The 23,056-nt window shown below is 48.4% G+C and overlaps 1 protein-coding gene across 1 annotated transcript; it reads right to left on the reverse strand.

Annotated features, from left to right (window-relative positions):
• Nucleotides 1–517: 517 nt before the first annotated feature.
• Nucleotides 518–7,579, reverse strand: BMP4 (bone morphogenetic protein 4; the record flags this gene model as incomplete). The annotated part of the gene is given in 5 exon segments (XM_079698899.1): nucleotides 518–1,626; nucleotides 2,612–2,935; nucleotides 4,053–4,177; nucleotides 7,514–7,545; nucleotides 7,547–7,579. Coding segments are annotated over 5 exon segments (1,371 nt in total). The 3' UTR covers nucleotides 518–769.
• Between the last annotated feature and the right edge of the window lie 15,477 nt (nucleotides 7,580–23,056).

Raw genomic sequence — 23,056 nt, forward strand, 5'->3', positions numbered from 1 at the left:
TGGTTTGAAAATACAACATTGGTGCCTGTAATAACTGGAGATACCCTGGGTATCATAAAAGCAGAGGTGGGAAGCATTTCCCTAGAGTTGAGACTCTTGCCCATCACACTTCGCTGGGACACACCTCTAACAGGTGAGCAAAAACAGAGGATGTACAAAGAGCCCCAAACTGAGTCGTTAATCTGGCCTACTCCTGTCATCCCACTGTTTCTCCAAGGCATGTGTCATCCAGATGGGAGAAGATGCCGCGTCCTTGTCCTTGTTAACATTAAATAGAAATGGAAAACAATTCATCCTGGCAATTACCATCCTCCACCATCAGTTTACTTCCTGTCTTTCCAACTTAACCACCTCCAGTTACCACACTCTGACTTCCACAGTGCCCCCAGCACCACCTTAACAGAAAAAAATCTCATCCAAAAGAGATGGGGCAAAGGGAGAGAAAGGATTTAAGAGAAAAAGAACATAGTTTACCTTTAAAATAATGACTCATTTTATTTTTTTCTTTTAATACGTAGTTATAAATATATTTTGTCAAAATATATGATCAATATGGTCAAAACATTTGCACATAAAGTCATAAATAAGGTCAAGGTGAATGTTTAGATTTTTTTTTTCCTTTCTTTCTTTTTTTTTTTTTTTTAAGATAAAAGTCCAGCTATAAGGAAGCAGTCTGTGTAGTGTGTGGGTGAGTAGTGGATGGGACGTGTGTGTGTGTGTGTGTGTGTGTGTGTGTGTTTGTGTGTGTGTCCCCAAGGAAGGCCTGATCTCAGCGGCACCCACATCCCTCTACTACCATCTCCTGATAATTTTTCAGTACCACCTTGTCATACTCATCCAAGTACAGCATGGAGATGGCGCTCAGTTCGGTGGGAACACAACAGGCTTTGGGGATACTGGAATTGACAGAGTTGACCAGGGTCTGCACAATGGCATGGTTGGTTGAGTTGAGGTGGTCGGCCAGTGGAAAGGGGCAGTCTCCATGGCAGTAGAAGGCCTGGTAGCCTGGTGGGGCCACAATCCAGTCATTCCAGCCCACATCACTGAAGTCCACATAGAGCGAGTGGCGCCGGCAGTTCTTATTCTTCTTCCGGGCCCTCTGTGGGTGATGCTTGGGGCTACGCTTGGCCCTCCGGCGTCGGGTCAAGGCATGTCCCCGGCCATCATGGCCAAAGGTGACCAGCAGAGGCCGGAGCTGGGCCCAATCCCCACTCCCTTGAGGTAACGATCGGCTAATCCTGACGTGCTGGCCCTGGCGGGTCCGTGTCTGATGGAGGTGGGTCACCTCAATGGCCAGCCCATAATTGGGCTGCTTCTCCCGGGTCCAGCGAAGGACTGCAGGGCTCACATCAAAAGTTTCCCACCGTGTCACATTGTGGTGGACCAGTCTCGTGTCCAGTAGTCGTGTGATGAGGTGCCCGGGCACCACTTCTGCCGGGGGCTTCATAACCTCATAAATGTTTATACGATGAAAGCCCTGCTCCCAGTCAGGGCCCTGGTCCACCTGCTCCCGGAAGAGTCGAAGCTCTGCGGACGAGATCACCTCGTTCTCTGGGATGCTGCTGAGGTTAAAGAGGAAACGAAAAGCAGAGTTTTCGCTGGTCCCTGGGATGTTCTCCAGATGTTCTAGGCACAGTCAGGGAGGAAAAGAAAAAGGGAGAAGAAAAAAAAAAAAAAAAGCACATGAGCTATTTCAGAGGCTGAAAAATCAAGAAATAGCTAAGAGTTGGGTGATGAGTGATGAACTCTGCTTATATAGTGGAAGCCTATTTGGGGGAAACAAGCATACCGTTTAATCTGAAGGAGCAGATAAATGGCGCAGCTAGCAAACCAGCGAAGCCTAGCTAGCATTCAGCAAGCACCAAAGACAGAATCTCCCAATCTCCTTTATACGTCTAATAATTTCCATGTGTTAACTCCTTACTCCACCACCATCAGACTTCCCTTTTAAAGCCCTCTTGGCTTTGTGTACACAGTTTGCTTTACAAGTGGTTGTAAAGAAGAAGAGGGGCCAACAGAGCCAAGGCAGGAGGGAACATGCACACAACCACCTTCTGCGTCTTCCACTTCCGAGTATGTTACCAAACATTTCCCCAGCGATCTTGGAAGCACAGAGCATGCCTTGTTGATCATGTTACAGAGAGGAAAATAAATTCCAACACAGTAATGATGCTGGTGGATTAATAACTCAGATTTACTTTGGAAAAGAAACATCCGCTAGGAAACATTCAGATCGGATTACAAGGCCCCTATTGAATAAACCTGACAAACACACAGCTGTAATATTAAATTCAGTAGGTGCTTTGAAAAACAGAAAAAAAAAAAAGGCAGAAACCCTGGCATAAAAGGCTTTGATATAGCAAAAACACACGGCCGGGGCTAGCCCACGTCTGCGTGGTGTCATTCCCCTTCTGCCCAACCCCTCCCTTCTGTCTCCAAAAAATAAATTCAGCCACAACTCTGAAAACTCCAGAAAGTAAGCAGCTCTGTTCCCCAGCCTCCTGGATTTGGGGCTCTGAGGTAACCGGAACCTCTCTCCCCCAGAGCTTCCACTGTCCCACCAGGCAGCCCTACTGGCCCTCCCCAGCCCAGACTCCGGGCAAGGACTGACCTTCGTGGTGGAAGCTCCTCACGGTGTTGGCGCGACTGGCGGGGCGCTCAGGATACTCCAGACCGATGCTGTGGATCTGCTCCTCCTCCTCCTCCCCTGACTGAAGCCGGTAAAGATCCCGCATGTAATCCGGGACGACCGCGCTCTTGCTAGGCTGCGGGCGGCGGCGCAGCCCGAACATCTGCAGAAGTGTGGCCTCGAAGTCCCGAAGGAGCTCATGACTCTGCCCTGAGCGGCGTCCTCCCGCGTGGCCCTGAATCTCGGCGACTTTTTTCTTCCCCGTCTCAGGTATCAAACTAGCATGGCTCGCGCCTCCTAGCAGGACTTGGCATAATAAAACGACCATCAGCATTCGGTTACCAGGAATCATGGTGTCTCTGGGGAGGGGGAGGAGGTGGAAGGTTAAAGAATAAATAAACACCGATAACTAGAGAGAAATAGAGATGTCTCTGCACACGCACATAGGGCTAGAGCTAGAGGGTCAAGATGTAAAACAGGTCAGAAAGATCAAGTTTGTGTCTTCGCCCTCACACACACCCCTCACCACCAGCTGCAGCCATGCACGGCCTGAAAGTAGGAATTGCCCTGTAATTACTTGGTCTAACTTGTTTACAGTCAAATAACCCCAAATCAGATAGCCTCCATCCTGTTAATCTTTTTTTGTCCCAACTGCTATCTGAGCCATGATCTCAGCTTGGCTTCTTCAAGGATAAACAGTTAACATTGAGAAGGTAAAGAAGGGTGGGGGAGGGAGAATTAAAATGCCATCGCTCTCCTCTCCACTTCAGACCTTCAGCCTCTCTCCCCCTCTCCCTCCACCCCCGCTTCTTCCTCCGCCCTCCGAGCCAGAGCCCGACTTCCACCACTTCCAGCTGGTTCGGAGCAGGAGGGAGGGAAAGCAGAGAAGCAGGAGCAGGGTGAAGACACGGGGGAGGCAGGGTCTGGGAGCGGACCGAATGGCTGGAGGGTTTATTTTACTGTGGCTGATGAGTTTGAAATGCCCAGCAAGAAGCATCTGATCGCGCCCTCTCGCTCACTCCCGGGGAAGGGTGTGTGGGAGGGGATGAGTCCAAGAGCGACCTCTGTGAGTTTTGACAAGCAGCTAGGAACTCGCCACAGGGGCACTGGGTGCTCTCCAGTTATGTGGGGAGGGGGGGCCCTTAGCCGCCCCCCCCGGCTGAGGACCTTCCATCTGTTTAGCCCCCTCTCGCTCCCCTTTCTTGCAACGCACGGATCAGAGAGAGCGAGTGGGAGCAAGGAGCACTTTAAATAGAACCGGTGGGCTCGGAGCGCAGCGGCTGCCCGGCCTAGAAGAAAGCGACAGCGCTGCCAGAAAGCCAGAGTGTGGAAGGAAGGTCCGACGGGAGGGACACAAGGCGAGCACGGGTGGGGAGGGCAGAGTGAATTCCCGGGAGGAGGGAAGGAAGAGGTGTCTACTCACTGACAGAAAACAAGGCATATAATAACAGTCCATGATTCTTGACAGCCAATCTTGAACAAACTTGCTGGAAATGCTCAGAGGAGCTGCGGCAGTGCGTTGCTCTGGATGGCACTACGGAATGGCTCCTAAAATGAATATTTGAATATAATGAGACTCTGGCGCAGACAGACTCTGTTTTTCTTCCAGCCCCTAGGCGTCACGTGAGCACAGAGGCCCCGCCCCACGCACGGAGGAGCCCGCCCTCCCCGAGGCGGGCTGTGAAAGGGCCCGCGCGCCCGCCCCCGTCTCCCCACCCCCCAATCCCCGCCCGCCCACGGCCCCGCCCCCTCCTGGAGAGGCCAGCCTCCGCGCCAGCAGCCCCAAACCTCAAGCGGTCCGGGAGGAGATCCGGGTGGCGCTCTGCGGAGCCCTCGGCCGGTCCCCGGGTGCACCGCGCGGAGGACGTGGTCCTCGTCTCTACCTGTAGCCTTCGGTGCGTCGGGCTGGGCCCTCGCGCCAGCGGCCTGAAGCCGAGGATCTGGGGGGCACCGTAAGGGCTGCGCCTTTCAGCCCGAACCCAGCTCAAGTGGGGCCGGGATTGGGGGCAGCGGAGTCTCGGCCGCTGAAAGCCACCACTGAGAGTCATTTAAAAAGGAAAGTGCTGAGGGACACACGGACACACACGCGCCGCGCGCACCCCACTTCCTCCCCAGGGTCTCCGAGAGGCCAAATATTGCTCCCAGTGACAGCTAGTCACCCCCTGGCGAACGCTTGCGAATGTTCGGAAGAAGTGGGCAGCCACTTTAGCTCCCAAGCAAAAGCTGCGGACCCTGTCACGCGGGGCCGGAGCGGGAGACGTTTAGGCGGTAATCGGTGTGGGAAAATGGTGAGGGAGCCGCCGCTAGGCTCTTTCCTCCGGTTCCTTTACGGAGAGAAACTCCGCACCTCGGCGATCCCTCGCCAAGCAAAGGAAATCTCCGAAGAAAGTGGTCGGTGGGCCATTCGAGGCAGAGGGGCGGACGCCGAAGCGCAAAGCTCAGGGCAGACGCGAAAAGTGGCGTCTCCTCAGAAAGGGCGCATCGCATTTTTCAGGTCTCAATGTCGCGGAGGTTTTACAACTCCCGACCCGGCGCAGAAAGGAAATCCCACCGCATTCCCAGGAGTCGAGAAAACCGTGAACAGCTTTCGGCCTGCGCTCGACCTCTGCGTCTGCGTCTCTCTCTTACTCTCTCTCTCTCTCCCCAGCTTGTCTTTTTTAAACTACTACTCCTCCCCCGCCACTTCCTCCCCCACCCCCTTCCTCCTTTGCACCAGCTGCAGAGTCGCAGCAAATACTTCTTCAAGAATTTTACCAGCCCACAGCTCAAGGAATTACTGGGATGTCCTAACCGAAGATGCTGCACGCGTGGGTCGCTCAGCACGGGGGCCTTTTCAAAAACCTGACCCACGCAACTCTGAGTCAGCCCGGCCTGCCCCGCGGTCCCGAGTCCCACGACTCCCGCTGCAAAGTGCACGGCACCCGGCCGCCCTTTCCTGAGGCTGTTCCCAGTTCCTGCCTTGGGTCGCTTCAGAGCTCGAGGGCTCAGGTTGCCGACCTCACTCTCCCCCACAAATTTGGTTTTCTTCTTGGGGGCACTCTCGGGAAGGCTTGGAGGAAGAGGAGTAAAGGACCAAGCGCTGAACCCTCCCTCCGGCCGCGGCTGCCCGGCGCCGCCCGACACCGCGCTAGCCGGGGTGTGGAGGCCGCGGGCGCCCCTGCGCGACGGTCCACGCCCGGCGAGAGCCGCGCCGCTTTTTGAGCGGCTTTAGGTTTTCCCGCTCCCGCGCCACCGCTGGGACTGACTGCGAAAGGGTTGGGAAGAGCAAAGAGTTTTACTGAGACGCCTAGAACCTTCAAGATGCCCCATGGGAGGAGCTCCAGAAATGGGAAAAGCACACGGAGAAGGGTCGGTCCCCGCGGGCGAAGGGACAGCGGAAGGCGCGGGCGCCCGCAGTCCGCCGACAATCCTCTGACCCTAGGAATCTCCCAGGGTGCGGCGGGAGCGCGCGCTGCGCTAAAACCCAGAGGCCGGGGGAAGAGCGGTTTGTGTTTCAACTTCGGATTCAGAAGGATTCGTCTCTAATCACATTTTTCTCCCCCAGTTTTCTTAATTAAAAAGATAAAAGCCGAACAGCACTTTCGTCTCCAGAACTCTTTCTTGAGGGGCGCGGATGCAACTCGTCCTTTACTTCCTTGCCCGAGTTTTCGCCCAACGCCAAAGTTTGTTCAGAGGTGGCCTCAGTTTACCAAGTCAATGTCTGGGGGTTTTAACGTCTCACAAAGCCTTCAGCCCACAAAACGCGATCCTCACAAACCGCTATCCTCACAAACCATTCACCAAATGGTGCCCGGGAAGCCTCTAAGGTCGCGGGCGCAGCTCCCGCGGGGAGGGGTCCGCAGGGACCCGCGAATCCCGGGACACTTTCCCGTCGGCTCTGAGCCGGGAGGGCCAGTAAGAGCCACGCGTCCGCCGTGCATCTCGCCAGCAACTCTCCAAAGGACACGACACCGCAGGAACCTGCGTTTCCGGGGCGGCTAGCATCCCGGCCGTCGTCCCTGCAGACCCTACACCGTGAAATGATAGAGGAGCAGCTCCTTGGATGCCGCAAGTCCACGAGAATAGCTCGTGGAGGAGGCGCGTTGGGCAGCAGCGGTTCGCCAGCTTTCAGGGGCTTTCGCCGGCTGGGGGCCGGGTCGGGTGACACTCCCCTAGACGCAGCCCTCCCGCGGCGCGCACGCTCCAGAAGCAGGAGAACCGCGCTCACCACCGCGCAGCTAGCCCTGGTTAGGTGTTCTCCCTCCACCTCGACGCCCCTCAGTTCCCTCACTTTCTCCGGACCTCAGAGCCACCTCTCCCCTTTCTCTCCTGGCCCTTCCCGCCGGGAAATCGCAAATGCTAGTCCACGAGCGACGTGTTCGGCTCAAGACCCCACGGTCCTTCCCTACGACCTCCAGCTAAAGGCTTCTCGTCTCCGCTCTTCTCCTGCCCCGAACCTACCAAACGTGGAAATCGCCCGGGGCCACCGGACGGAGAAAGTGGTCCGGGTAGAGGCAGTGGCATATATGGAAGTGACTTTCAGCGCAAGCATCCCTACCTCTAGCACCACCACCGGGGTGGGGGGGCGGAGGGAGCACCTTTTGCCTCGACACAGACAGAGCCCCCTACTTCTCCCCCAAAGGATGCACCTCAGCCTTCCCCCCGCGCCGCCCCTCGCCAGGTAGCCTTGCTCACCATAGATCCCTGCAGTAGCAGGCTCGCAAGCAGCAGCTCCTGGGGACCTCTGAACAGCTGCAGTGAACCTGGGAGAAGGCCGAGGACTGGGACGCAGCAGGCTCGAGACGGCGTGGACGGGAATCCCATCAGGGAGAGAGGCGAGATACTCAGCCCTGATCTGCAGCGGCGTTGCAGGCTCCTGTCCCTCGGCTCTGATGCCAAACTCACCTAGTTTCCGGGCCGAGCTGCGCTCCCCTTTCCTCCCTCCCTCCCTCCTCCTCTGCCCTCCCGCATCTTCTTCCCCCTCTTTCCCTCTCTCTCTCTCTTTCTTTCTTTCCTTCCTCCTCCTCTTCTCCGGCAGCCCCTCCCTTCTTCCCTCCTCCCTCGCTCGCCTCCCTTTCTGGGATGGGAGCCCCGCCCACATCCTCCCATCCCGCCGCCGGGCCTCGCCTCGCCGGCCCTGGTCCCGGAAACCCGGGCAGCGCCCGAGTCAGCAGCTGCTGCCCAGGCTGGGACGCCGCTGCCTCCAGCTCCGGGAAGCGTTCGGGGCTCACCTGGGGACCACGTGCAGAGGTACTAGAATGCATGCATCGACTAGTCGCAGTACCTTCCAAAAATACCCAGGGGAGTCTGGGCTTCTCTGAGTTTAGAGTAGCTACTGCCCAAACCGATGATTAAAACACTGAGTAATCACCATTTACCCGAGTAATTAGAGATAATGAAACACCTCTAAAATCAGGTTATGGAGAAAGGAGCTGTTGGATGGGTTTAAAGGGAGGCCTTCCATAAACTGTTAAAGGATTTCCAAACGTTGAGAAACAGGCTGTGCTCAGAGCTGTGTGCTTAAAAGAGGTACCAGGTACCTACCTCTTTGGCTATTGAAAGATGACTCTCCTTCCAAAGCATTTTTTAAAATGCTTCTTGTGGAAAGCCTTGGTGACCCTCAGGAAAGCCCTAATAAACAGTCTAGTTTCCCCCGCCCCTCCAGACCTCATCCTTTTGAGGACAGAGGAGGCTTGGAGACAGGCTGGGGCAACGTTTTTATAATTGGAAAAGTCTGTTTGTAACTCATAACTTCTAAGAACCAACAAGGCAGTTATTTTTGTTATTGTTGTTGTTGTTGTTGATTTTTGATGTTGTTGATGTGTGGTGCACCTAGGAATCCTTAACATCAGCCAACTGACATTCTAAGGAGGTAACAACCACAGAAGCAACAACCTTTTTGGCCACAAGGACACAAGACAATATACCCTTTGGTCTGTTTTTTGTTTGTTTTTTTTTCCAGTACGCAGGCCTCTCACTGTTGTGGCCTCTCCCGCTGCGGAGCACAGGCTCCAGACGCGCAGGCTCAGCGGCCATGGCTCACGGGCCTAGCTGCTCCGCGTCCTGTGGGATCTTCTTGGACCGGGGCACGAACCCGTGTCCCCTGCATCGGCAGGCGGACTCTCAACCACTGCGCCACCAGGGAAGCCCCCTTTGGTCTGTTTTTAAAGGAAGAAAGAAGATGAGGAGTTGGGCCTTTCCTACAAGAAAGTGCTAGTAATCATATCAGCAGGGAAGGGGAATGTGTGGCTTTATAAACCTTCCCAAACAGGAGCTAATTTCACATAGTGCCTCCGACGGAGCATCGAGGAAGATATCAGCATCATCTCTCTGTTTTACAAACACCGAACGGGAAGGACAGCCACGTTAAAGGGACTCGCCCAGAGCCCTGAAGTAAATCACAGCCTCTGCTCTCGAGTTCTGAGCTACTTCAGCTGCAGGGCAGGGCTGAGGGTCACCGCCCTGAGCTCCAGGTAGCCGGGGGAATACCAAAGGATGGAGCATTTTCTGTGCTGGATTTCTTTCCCTGGGATAGATATTACACTTCACTGTCTCAAGCAGGGCATTTAAGTCTTTACTTAAAAAGATACTGGTCCAAGGTAGCTCTTCTGTAAAAACTACCTTCACACACCTCCAATATTTATAAAACAGGAATTACTTCCTGTGTGGAACACAGGTTACAAAGGGTGGGAAGTGCTTGAGATCAGAGAAACAACTGTGAGAGCAGAGCCAGGGTCTCCTGCCATCTTTTTCAAGTTAGGCCTGTGAAGTCTTTTAGCCTAATAATACATCAAACAAGGGAGACAAGCTGAATGGCTTTGGGCAAGTCCTTTAATTCTCCTGGGTCTCAGTTTTCTCATCTGCATAATGAAAGAATTAGGCCAGATAATTTCCATGACCCTTTTCAATTTGAAAATGATTTAAATGTTTAATTGAAAGTTTATTATATTAAACATCAACCTTCTTTCATTTAAATCACGGCTGAGCCCACCTCCTCTAAGAACCTCTGATTAAGCAGGACAGGGCAGTACCACCACCCTGAAAGGATGACTGACAGTATACCTCCAGCTTCCAACATAAACAAAATTACATTAACTATTAATAAAAACACAAAACTAAAACTCCATTCAATCATTACCTAATGTCCATCCTAGGGCACTAAGCAGTGTGCTCCTTCAGTAAGGAATAAGGACAGATTAAATGTTTACCAAGCCCCCTAAATCAATCACTACTGTTTTAATCATTAACAAAATGTGTTCCTTAATATTTAAACTCGAAAGCAACAGTGATATGCTGTGCTTAAAAGCAGGGCTTTATTTCATTTCATTTTGTAGCACCAGATAATAGGTGTTTTTTCTTTTTTAAAACCCACATCTTTTTGGATGATAGGTATTATCTCATTTTGCTGAAGCCCAGACACTAAAGTGGCCATTGGGCCACCCATGTGTCTGTGAAACTCATAGTCCAGGAGTTTCTAATTAAGCCACCTGACATACCTGGTTGAGACCCTGATATGAATCTTTAGATGTGTGTTGAGAGAACTCAGCTTCAGCTCTCCTGGGACAGCTTTATTTCTAGCCCACATTTTAGATGGGTGCAAACCATCATTATCAACTCCTTTTACTCCTCTTTTTGTTTTTGTTTGTTTTTGTTGTTGTTTTTTCCTTTCTCTCATGCCAAAGAACAAATCACTTGTTGGTTAGAGAGCTAAATCGATCACAGCCTAGAGATGAGAGGTGGTGAGGGCAATCAATCCAGTCTTTTCACCATCTCAAGTTTACTTGGGAATCTTGATGTTTCTGTAGAACATAATATGGATGGATCAAATGAAACTGTACCCTTAAAGCATATAGATTAGGAGGAGAAATCCATCATCATTCAAGAACAACTACTGCTGCTCTGCTGCTACTGCTGAATAAAGGGCGTTCGTTTGTTGGGCATTCCCTGGAGAGCATCAGGAAAGACCAGTTGGACAGTGAGCCCTTAGAACAGCCTTTCTCAGTGTATGTTCTGGGGACCAAAAGCTTCAGAACAAGGCTGCAGGTGCTGATAAGAATGCAGATTTCCTGGCCTGGCTGTCTGAGATCTGGATCCAGAAATCTACATATTTCACAAGGTTCCCTGATGATTCTGAGTACACTAAAGTTTGAGAACTACTGTTTTAAAAGTCATTTCCCTTATATTTTCAGTGCTGATACCACTGAAAGGCTGACACCTAGACATTATTAAACAGGCAAGGAATATGCTTGGCTTGTGCTCTATAAACTGTTAAATGCGGTAATTATAGCATTACTACCTCCAAACACACCTAATAGGTTTTTGCAAGTAAAAGATTTTTAATCCTATAGGTGTAGTAGTCCTTGCTTCAGGTCCTTGGTTAAAAACCACATCAGGTCTTCAAACCTTCTTTGCCGATTGTCTGTTGAAGCCATGGAGGGGTACTTGGAAGAAATTCCCAGCATCATTGCTGACTTTGGAGAAGCAGTAAGACAGATAAATTGGAATTGGAATTATAAGGGATCTCTGAAGGCATTTGCTTTTTCTTATTAATATTTACCATTTGTCTCATATTTGCTGTCTAGCCCTCATGACAACCCTCATAAAATTTCAGCTCTACAGATGAGAATCTGAAATTTAGAGAGGTTGTGTAAGTTGCTCAAGGTCACGAAGCTAGTAGGTGGTGGCCCCAAAATTCCGACCAGCTCAGTTTGTCTTCAGCTCCGCATGCTGAGAGCTGGGCCTGCAGAGGGCTGGAAATCCATGGCCATAGTTTCTGACTAAACACGGCTTGCCCTGGAGGCTTTCCCAAGGCCAAGACACCAGCTGCAGCTCCATCCTTGCAGCTTGTTGTTACAGAGAATTTCAGGGTATCTTCCCGGTCCTTGGAAGACAGAACAAAATCAAGACCCATTAGCTTATCTCCTCCTGCTCTTATTACATAGCCCACCTTAGGGCAAGACTTATGTGACCTTCCCTGGGAAAAGGCTGTGATCTTGAGTAAGAGGCTGCTTCCCTCTGCTGGGTCTGTTTCCTCATTGTAAAATATGAGGATGGACCAGATTCCTCATAGGTCTTTCTCAGGCCCCAAGATCAAGAAACAATATACTGTCTATTAGTTAAAATCGTGGTCAAATGGCTTAACCTCCAGAGTCTTGGTTTCCTCACTTATAATCTGAGAATAACAATTTCTATTTCATAATGTTCTTATAAGCATTAAATGAGTTAATGTAATAAAATGGCAGGTACATAAGTGCTCAATAAATATTAGCTATTATTATTTTGCAAAGGTGGTATTGAGTTTTATTTACAGTTAGGGATAAACTTTTTAAAGGAAAGGGCTATATCTCACATTGATTTTGTAATCATTGGTACTGCACATATCTCAGGCATTGACTGAATAAAGGCTGTTTACATGAACCTGCATTCATTGAGTTAACATTCATTATGATTTATCTGTACAGATCTGACCCAGGAACACATCTCTGCCAAGATAACTAATACCTGTCAAAGTAGACACTCATAACCACTGGGCGCAAGGAAATAATAGACTAGATGACATAGCCAAAGCACTTTCCATCTCTGATTTTTCTGGTCCCTAACACCTCTCACTTTTAACAATTTTTCTCTATACCTCTTGCTAAAATGTAAACCCATTTCCTTTTCTCTGGTCTGCAGAAGAAATATAAACCTGATTGCAAAGTTTTCCTTCTCCAAACATTTGACACTGTGGTCAACCCTTGATATACCTCACTCAAAGATAAATAATATTGGATTCTAATATTTTCTCATGAATAAAACAAAATGTACTACTACTTCAGTTCCTTACGCCTTACATTGTTCTCTTGCTACTTTCTGGGATATATTTTTTTTAGTCCTTCAAAACAGACCAAAAATGGACAGAGAACTCTAATGAAGACTCCAGAGAGATCAGATGAAAAGACTGCTTTTATGTTTTAGCATGTTTAACATGTGGATGGCAGACAGGGCATGGATATTGAAATTCCTCCCTTTGCAAAGAAGGGTTATGACAAAGAGGATGGGATTGGTACACAATGCAGGATATTTGGCTTCTCCCTGTTTTAGGCTTCCTTTGCTAAAAAATGGTCAGCTGCACTCACCTGATTCTACGGCACGGATGCTGTTTGGAAATAAATTACTATGGAATGTAGCAAGAAGGTTACAACCTTGGAATGTCTTCATTCTCAGCGCACACATCCTTCTCTTTCTCTCCCTGTTGTGCATGAACAGTGTGACCTGGATAAAATGCAGTGTCACTGTGGGATGAGTTTTGGGGGCAGGAGCAGAGTCCTATATGGACATCAGGCTGTACCAAATGAGTCGTTGTAGTTCCCCAACCAGATGTCACCTGGGCAATACCATCTAACCGTCTCCCCTCACTTCATGCTAACAGCTTTCTACCTAGTCTTTTGCAAGGAAAGTTTTGTCCAAAGGGGTATGTGATCCAAGAAATTGTTATCGTATAAATAAAACTTGGATGTTTTTACAAATAGCTTAAATATATCAAGGTCCTTGGGGAGGGGGGTCCTCTTCAAGAATAAAAGTATATTATTTGTAATCCCCTCAGGGATTACACATAGAGGTAACAAACACTTTAAAATGCTTGCTGATGTTCACTTTGTGAAAACTCATCAGGTTGTATACATGAGATTTGTGCAGTTTTCTATTCGTGTTGTATTTCAATAAGAGTTTACAAAAAATATTCTTTTGAAATGACTTTTTTACAGTTATTTTCTTTGACTACCATTTGAAGCCTACCAGCAAGAGACAATGTTTCTAGGCACCTCAGATAACCAAGGGGTTGCACAGGGCAAAAAGCTAGAAGCACAATCTGTAGTCCCGGTGGCCACAGCAGTGATGAAACTCACCTATGGCTTCAGGGAATCCACTCTGGGGCCTCCCAAAGAAAAGCAGTTGCACCAACCAAGGCCTGGTCTCTGGGGACCAGTGCAACCCAAGGTAGAGGGCAAGGTGCTGCTGCCCCCTACATTTTTCTCAAGCTGAGGAGGGCAGGAACAACTGGGCCAGAAGAGAAGCTCCTGGAGGCATCTGCACCTTGTACAGCTCTTCCCCTCCTTCACTGAGAGGCTCAGACTGGGCATTGCAAAGCATCAGTCTGGGGGTGGGGATGGGGATGGGGACGGGGGGAGTCAGGGACCCCAGATGCTTATTTCATAGGATAAAAATGCACTAAGTCCAAAGGAGATGTAACATCTTCAGAGAAAGAAATAGGGTCCGTCCCCAGATTCTGGGAGCCCCCGGCTTGGGGGATTGGGCTGGACATGGGAAAGTAATAGAGAAAATGGGGCTCCGAAGGAGCGCCTCTCTTGACCCCTCGCCAAAGCCGAGTCCCAGCTCAGACACAGGGATACGTCTGAAGTGCCTGTGAGCGGGATTGGGCCCTTTTCGGGCCCTTGCGTCCCCAGGGCCAGGCTCAGAGATGACACAAACTCAAATTCAAGGAGTCAGAGAAATCGGAGAAGGCTGTTGAGAGGGTGAACTGCGGGAAGGGGCCGAGCCGCCTGCGGGGAGCCCGGCTCTCACCTCCTGCTGCCGGAGGGAGGGGGTGCGGACGCCGGCAGTGCCGACCCAGCCCCGGCGCCTCTCCACTCCTCTCCGGCCGGCTGCGGGCACCTAGCTCCGGCTCCTCTTCCCTCGCACACTCACAGGAGGCGCCGGCTTGGGCCGTCTCCCTGAGGACCTCGGCGCGCGTCCCAGGCTCGGGAGGCTGCGGGGTGCGCCGGCAGGGACGCCCCAGCAGGCGTCCCGGGTGTCGGCCCAGCGAGGGTGGAGGCCACCCAGCTCCCCGCACCGCCCGGCCCGCGTTATTTTTAGCTCGGCGGCTACACCTTCCTACCTGCAAGAGCTCGCCCCGCTCTCAGACTCGTTTTGCAGGATGTGTGCCCCAGGTGGCTAATCTGACCCACACTTGAATAAACAGCGAAAGCGCGGGCCACGGGGTGAGCCGCCCGCAAGGAACCTCCATCCAGCCGCGCGAGGGGCTCCCGAGACGACGTCGACGCCCCGAGACGTCGTCCCCCTTGTCTTGGAGACTCTGGGCCATTCCTGCAGAAGGAGAGAGGGAGGAAAGAAGGGAAGGGGGAAAGGAGGAGGGAAGGGAAGGAGGAAGGTAGGTAGGAAGGTAGGTCCTAAGCGCGGTTCCTGAGACAATGTTGCTCCTTCTGCCTGCAGTTCCCCGTGCGCCGGCCCCGCCCTTAGATTTGTTGGGGCACAGGGTACCTGAGTCCGGATTATACTCGCAAAAAATTAAATCTGGATAGTAAATGTTAAGCTAGCCGCCCCCTCCACTACCGGTTCCATCTTATGACAGGTTGTTCAAGCAGCAGAGTCTGGGTTTTCCCATCAGGTAAGGAAAAGAGTTTGTTTCCCCAGGTGCCTGGGCTCAAGGGATCTGCTGTTTCTACTTACCAAGCCCAGCAGCGGTACCTGCAAATGTATGCAACACTGGGGAGGCGAGGTTTATAAGGTTAGGAAGAGGAGAAGCAAGGACCTGGCATGGAGAAGGCCAGCAGCAGGTGTGAGGTTGCTGGAAGGGGCTTCAGATCATCTTCGGTGGAGCAGTGGGTCATTGCCAAACAACCTAGGGGGCCCCAGCCTTCCCTGAAGGAGTTAAAAATGAAACATAGCAACTCTGTACTGGTAACTCTGTTACCCAGTACAAAGGGATGGCAGGCTGGCTTTTGAAGCCTTTGCCTCAGAAGTCCGATTTTCATTCTGAATCTTTTTGTTCCTCCTTTGCTTCCTACACATTAGGGTGTCAGTACAAGTAATGGGTAAGTATGTCTTCAGTTTGCACCAAAATGTTCGTGCCGCTCCTGACTAGTTCTTTAGCTAGAACCTGAAGAGTTTGGATAGTCTGGTTTTATTTCCCCAGCTTTAGATAGAATCCAGGAGAGAAAAAAAAAAGTTGGGGGGGTATAGAAACTGGAGGACTGAAAAACTAAGGGTCTTAAGGGGAATATAAAAGCGAGTGCTGGCTTTCTTTGTTGTATTTAAATTAAATGCTAATCTCTGTAGAGATTTTTAAACTGGCTATGTGGCCTCATTAAGGATCTCTAGATGGATTTTAGAGGATCTGTGAAAACCACAAAATTTATGTATACAATTTTGGGGGTAAGTGTAAAAGTGTGTGGAAGGGAGGATAACTTTATCCAATTTTCAAAGGGATTTGGGACCCAGGAAAGGTTAAAAAACCTCTAGACTATGGTGCCTGCAGTAAATCTTTCTTCTTGGGATAATGTCTCTAAGTTGCACACACACAAACCTTGACTCAGTGGTACATAGCTTTCACACCCAAGAGCAAAATGTTCTTAACTCTAACTTAGCAGAAATGTCTCTCCATTTAGAGCCAACATACACAGAGGAAAGGAGCCTGGCAGGAGAGCAGAAGTGTGACCCAGAACCCAGGTCCCTGCTCTGCCCCATGTTAGCTGGAGCCCACCTACCTACCTAAGACTCCCGAGATTCTTAATGTGTAGGTCAGATGCTGGAGTGTATGTGAAACTATTTTAACGCCTATGTGAAAACATATGGCTAGTGGCATTTATGAAAATAAATGCTGATGGGTTCCCGCATGCTAGTTATAATTAGATGAACAATTACGTAAATAATTATAATTATGTAAATATTTGCATATTTTCTTCAACCATATACTTATAAGGAAAATCAACATACTTTGGATTCTTGACCATTGTCAGGGACGTTCAAGTTTCATTATCTCATTTAATCCTTGAAACAATTTATGGTTTATACACTATAGTTATTCCCTTCCTATTCCCCCCACCGCCGCTTTTTTTTTTTTTTTAACATTTGAAGAGAGGCATAGAGAGGCTAAGTAAACCGCTGAAGACTGCCCAGCTAACAAACACCAGATTTTAACTCTGGATAAGGTTCCTGCTTTAGAGAGGGGATATTGGAAAAAGAGCAAAATTTGTTCAGATTTAGGTACATGTAATTCCTATGGTACTTGCGCATTCTGCGCAAAAGTGTAAGAATTTGAAATAGAGCAGCCATACTTGGGATGTTCAGTCCTCGCATATACTCTGCTGGAAAACGGTCTTTAACCCATTCACTTCCTTTTCATTTCCTCCACAGTTCAGGTTCACTAGCATCTCAAAAGAAATTGATACACAGAGTTCCTTAGTGGCATCTATGCTTCAACTAATTAAGCAGCCTTAGAAGGGAAAGAACACCTCTGCCTTCCACTCCTGCACCCCTTCCAGTAACCCTTTGCAGTACGAACTATCATTTTTGGCAGCTAACGTATGGCACAACAGCAACCCCTCAAATGGTTAAATATCTCACTTAAGGTGAATCAGCAAGAACATAGCTTTTTTTTTTTTTTTTTGGTCTATACCATCAAGTCACGGAGCTGATGAAAACAAATAGATTCATTTTGCCATCCCTGAGTTAATGGTACATTAAAAGAACCACCACGAGCTTTGGTCCACTTTCTTTTAAATACTTTCTTATGTCTTTAGCATTGGTATGTGGGTTTGTTCAACAGTTAATTCTTCTATTTTGTTTCTCTTTAGCATAAAATCCATAATGCCAAACTCTACACTACATAGTTTGTGGAAGCTCCAGAGAGCAGGCAGACATCTGTTCTTGATCTTTATGTTTTAATTACGGCTTGAGAACCAGTATCACAGAAAATGAGTTGCTGGAGGGCAAGGCCCAAAAGCAAAAATGAAAAAATATGGATCATAGTAGGTTCTTTGCTCAAAAAATTATGAGTTATGGTAAGTTTCTGTAAAGGACTCAGGTTGCTGGGCTGGAATAATAGATGAAAACATGGTCTTAGTAACATTTTGGTGCTTAAACAAGGGGGAACTGATGAAATGATTTTTAAAAGTTCAGTAGTAATGGTAGTATGATTTTTTTTTTTTTTTGCGGTACGCAGGCCTCTCACTGTTGTGGCCTCTCCCGTTGTGGCCTCTCCCGTTGCGGAGCACAGGCTCCGGACGTGCAGGCTCAGCGGCCATGGCTCACGGGCCCAGCCGCTCCACGGCATGTGGGATCTTCCCGGACCGGGGCACGAACCCGTGTCCCCTGCATCGGCAGGCGGACTCTCGACCACTGCGCCACCAGGGAAGCCCTGTAGTATGATTTTTTAAAAACAGACTTAAAATCAGACAGCCTGGTTTTAGGTATAGATAAAATGAGCCCAAACTACATGTATGAACTTGGATACATGATTTGATTTATAGAGGCCACCATTTCTTCATGATTATATGGGCTATATGATCTCTAAACTTTAGGTGTCAACAAGATTTTTGTGCAAAGGACCAGACCCAGCAAATACTTTAGGCTTTGTGGGCCACATACTGCCTCTGTCATTATTCTTCTCCCTCCTCCCCCTCTCCTGGACTACCACCCCCACTTCTGCTCCCTTTCTTCTCTTCCTCCTCCTCCTTCTACAATTGTTTATAGATGTACAAACCATTTGTATTAGTTTGTTAGGGTTGCTGTAACAAAGTATCACAAACTCTGTGGCTTAAACAACAGAAGTTTATTCTCTCACAGTTCTGGAGGCAAGAAGTCAAGAGATGAAGGTGTCAACAGGGTTGGTTCCTCCTGACGGCTACGAGGGAAGAACTATTCTATGCCTCTCTCCTAGCTGCTGGTGGTTCGCTGGCAATATTTGGCATTCCTTGCTTACCGAAGCTTCACCCTGATCTCTGCCTTTCTGTTCACATGATGTTCTTCCGGTGTTTCTGTGTCCCAATTTCTCCTTTCTGTTGAGACACCAGCCATATTGGGTTAGGGGCCCACCCTACTCTAGTATGATCTTAACTAATTATATCTGCAATGACCTTATTTCCAAATAAGGTCACATTCTGACACTGAGGGTTAGGACCTCAACATATGAATGGGGAGGGGGGACACACAATTCAGTTCCTAAGACAATTCTTAGCTCATAGACCATATAAAAATAGACCATAGTTTGCTGATCCCTTTAGTAAGGTCCCTGTTTGTTCTAAAATCCTATAATTCTCTATTCTCCATGACTTTATGTAACAAACTGTCTCATGATATTCTTTCATTTAACAAATTTTTATTGAGTATCTATGTGTGCTAGGCCCTGTTCTTTTTTTTTTTTTTTTTTTTTTTGCTGCGTGGCTTGCAGGATCTCAGTTCCCCAGCCAGGGATTGAACCCGGGCCACAGCAGTGAAAGCCCAGAATCCTAACCATTAGGCCACCAGGGTACTCCCTAGGCCCTGTTCTAGATTCTGGCACATAGCATTGAAAAACTAATAAAGATCCTTGTTTTCCTGGGTCTGATTGTCAAGTAGGAAATGCAGACCACTGACAAAATAAACACAAGCTATAGCACGTTAGATGGCAACAGGTACTAAGAATAAAAATAATGTGGGACTAGAGGGGTGGGATAGGGAGAGTGGGAGGGAGACGCAAGAGGGAGGAGATATGGGGATATATGTATATGTATAGCTGATTCACTTTGTTATAAAGCAGAAACTAACACACCATTGTAAAGCAATTATACTCCAATAAAGATGTTAAAAAAATAAATAAATAATGTGGGAAAGAGAGATGGTGACAAGGTTGAATTTTAATCGGGTAATCATGGAACGGTTGATAGAAAAGGTAACATTAGAGCAGAGACCTGAAGGAGATGAGGGAGGCAGCAGATGGATATCTGGGGATACCACGTTTTGTCAAAAGGAAGAGCAGCGTAAACTCCAAGGTAGAAGTGGGTCTGGTGTGTGCCGGGAAATACCAAAGAGGCAAGTGTGCTTGAGTGTAGTGAGCTATAGCCGGGGAAGATGTGGTCAGAGAAGTTAAGGGCTGAGAGCTTAGATGGTGATGGTCTTGCACCCAAAGTCAGAGCCAGTGTCTAGAGGGAGAGGAGGGAGGGCCTAGGGTGCACAGATTAAGGAGGTGCTCACTCTCAAGGTCCTGGAAGGGCAGGTGGGACCCCGAGAGTGAGGGCCTCCTTAAACTGTGTGCCCTCGGTGCCTCCCTCACCTCACCCTAGTTCCGGCCCTGGAAAGGGCTTTGCCTTTAATTACAAGTGAGTCAGGAAGCCTCTGGAGGGTTTTCAGCAGAGAAGCAGCATGATCAACCTTACAGTTTATCAGGATCACTCTGGCTGCTGTGTTTAGCGCAAGGATAACATAAAGCAGACCAACTGTCAGACTACTGAACTATCGATAATTTCCAGAGTAAAATGGTGAAAGGGTTCTTACCTGTTAACCTGCTGAAAGTTTTGCCACCCCAAACAGCTATCAGGCAAAGCAGTGGACCTTGGGTCCTTTTCTTTTGGTTCTCACTTAACATTTTTTGGAGGTCACCTACATGCTAGATGTATGCGAAGTACTGGGATTCCTCTGATGAACAAGAAAGGGTCACTGCCTCAATCAATTGTTCTTTTCATTCTTTCCTTCATTCCCTCTTTCCTTAAAATATTTTGAAATTTAAAACAAAAACAAAAACCTTGCCTCAAAGCTTATCTTCTAGGGGATTCACACATACTTTATTGAGGTTTTCTGGTCCAGGCTCTCCATTTCCATTCCATTCAGAGTGGTATATGAATGGTCATGAGCATCAAGGTAGGACTTAGGGAATCAGCCACGATTTATTATGACTTCTCATGGGAATACTACATCTCCCTTTCAATCATAGGACCAGGAACTTCTAGGTCCAGAAACTTTGAGATCCTCACACTCAACTCTCTCCTTTTACAGATGAAAAGACTGAGGACCAGTGAGATCAACCTGCAGTTACACACTTACTTAGTGGTAGAGTGGGGCAGGTCATATTTTTCAAAGTTGGCTGAAACAGTGTCTTCCATCCCACATGCTCTTGAATGTGACTTTGACACCCTTCCCACTGAGAGATGGGGGTCTGTATTCCCTCCCCTCAAATCTGGGCATATTAGTTTTCTAATAAAAAAAGTACCACAAACACCTTAATGGCTTAAAACAATACAAATCTTTTATCTTACAGTTCTGGAGATCAGAATTCCAAAATGGGTCTTACTAGGCTAAAATCAAGGTGTTGGTGAGGCTGCATTCCTTCCGGAGGCTCCAGGGGGAATTTGTTTCCCTGCCTTTTCCAGCTTCTAGAGGCTTCTGGCATTCCTTGGCCCCTGGCCAGCATCACTCTGTCCTCTGCTTCTGCATCACATTTCCTTCTCTGATTCTGACCCTTCTGCCTCCTTGTTTATAAGGACACTTGTGATTACACTGGGATCACCCAGATAATCCAGGATAATCTCCCCATCTCAAGGTCCTTAATTTAATCACATCTGCAAAATCCCTTCTGCCAGGTAAGGTAACATAGTCACAGGTTTGGGGATGAGGACACGGACATCTTTAGGGGGTTATTATTCTGCCTGTCACACTGTGTAAGCTCATGACTGCAGCAGAATTGAGCTATCTGCCTTCCAAGACTAGGCCATGAAAGTAACACTGCTTCCAACTGATTGTCTTGGATCACTTGCTTTTAGAACCCAATTGCCACTGTTAGGCTGTAAGGTGGCCCAAACAAACCCAAGAAGAGAGGCTACATAGAAAGGCCATGTTGTATAGGTGTTCTGGCTGGTAGCCAGCTGTGGCCTCAGCTGACCACTACCCATGTGAATGAAGAGACCTCCAGATGATTCCAGTCCCCAGCTGTTGCATTACCCCCAACTTTCAAGTCCTCCCCACTGAGGCCCCAGACACCACAGAGGAAAGATAAGTACCCACACTATGCCCTGTTCAAATTCCTGATCCACAGAAAATGTGAGAAATAATAAATGATTGTTGTTATCTTAAGTCATTAGGATTTGTTATGCAGCCATAGGTAACTCATACAAAGGGCCATAACCCAGGTCTTCAGTTTCTCAGTCCCAGCACTTTTTCCATGCCAAGTATTACCTCTCAGTCAAGCAAGCAAACAAGTCAGCAAGAATCGTTTATTAACAGTCTTTGTTTTTTGGGTTTTTTTTTTTTTTTGCGTTACACGGGCCTCTCACTGCTGTGGCCTCTCCCGCTGCGGGGCACAGGCTCCGGACGCGCAGACCCAGCAGCCATGGCTCGCGGGCCCAGCCGCTCCGCGGCATGCGGGATCCTCCCGGACCGGGGCACGAACCCGCGTCCCCCGCATCGGCAGGCGGACTCTCAACCACTGCGCCACCAGGGAAGCCCAAGAATCGTTTATTAAGCACCTATTAGGAGCAATGTTCTTTGGGAAATTTAAAGGCCTATAGAATTTGCTCTTCATCTTTAGAGAACACTCCCTAATCTGGTGGGAAAGATATACAGAAAGTATCTGTCAGGAATGGAATTAGGAAGCTGGTGCATTAGTCATGGTAAGAGATGGTGAGATCCTGAACCCTGGGCTGAACACTGAAACAGGAGAGAAACTAGAGACAGGACTTTTCTGAGGGTTAGCTGACAAGAATTTCCAGGTGAGGGATATGCAGAAAGAAGAGGTAAGGAGGATTCTATTGCTTCTAGCCATCAATGCAGATAGAAAATCTAGAGGGAAAGTCAGGTTTGAGGAGACTTTATGGTACATAAATTCAGTATCTGGTCATCAGTGAGGCTATTCCATGTTCTTGAAAGCATTTTCACCATTAAATAATGCTTCCTTCCCAAAGATGGAGCATTTAGAGAACCAACAGGGGTCACCTGAAGAGGTATTACCATCTGTGCAAGGAGCTGGAATTCCTACCATTCATTACCATGAGCATATCTGGTCTTTAGTACCATTTGTCATGCAGGAAAATGCAGTTTTGCATAAACTTAGTGTATTTGTTCATCACAGTAAATCATAGAAGGGTAGGTGCAACAGGTGGTGTTGTCACCATTTTGCTACTAAGAAACATTTGGAATGGGGACGTGGCAGAGCCGTTCTCCTTCACCACGTGGGCTACTTCTGCAACGGAGTTTCTCTGTCTCTGTCTTGGAAAGAGGCAATCATTTTCCCTTTCATTCTCTAATGAGTTTCAAAGCATTTTCGTGTGGTTCTCTGAGACAAAGCAAACGAGTTTGCTACCATTTGCTACTTTCACAATGGGCTAGAAAGTTTGCATCTACATAATTATAAATGTAGTATTTGCTGCTCTATTTGGGAAACTCAGATTATGGCCAAGGAATGCTCTATTTTACCAGTGTCCATGACTACGCAAGCAATCCCTCAGTGATCTGACCAGCAGAAACTCTTCTAGGAATTCACTTTAGCCATAAACAGATGATTTCTACTTTTATTTTGTTCTTTGTGTGGGCAGAAGTGCTGTGCTATATGACTCTACTGGAGGTTGGAACAACTACACATGAAACATATTCAATTGGTTGAGAAGGAATTGAAAGACTTCAACTTTGTGGTCTTGGATGGGAAATACAGAAAAAATAGGTATAACAATGCTCCAATTTAGTTATACTAAATAACATTTTTCC

The sequence above is a fragment of the Hyperoodon ampullatus genome (assembly GCF_949752795.1).
Source record: "Hyperoodon ampullatus genome assembly, chromosome: 3".
Lineage (NCBI taxonomy): Eukaryota > Metazoa > Chordata > Mammalia > Artiodactyla > Ziphiidae > Hyperoodon > Hyperoodon ampullatus.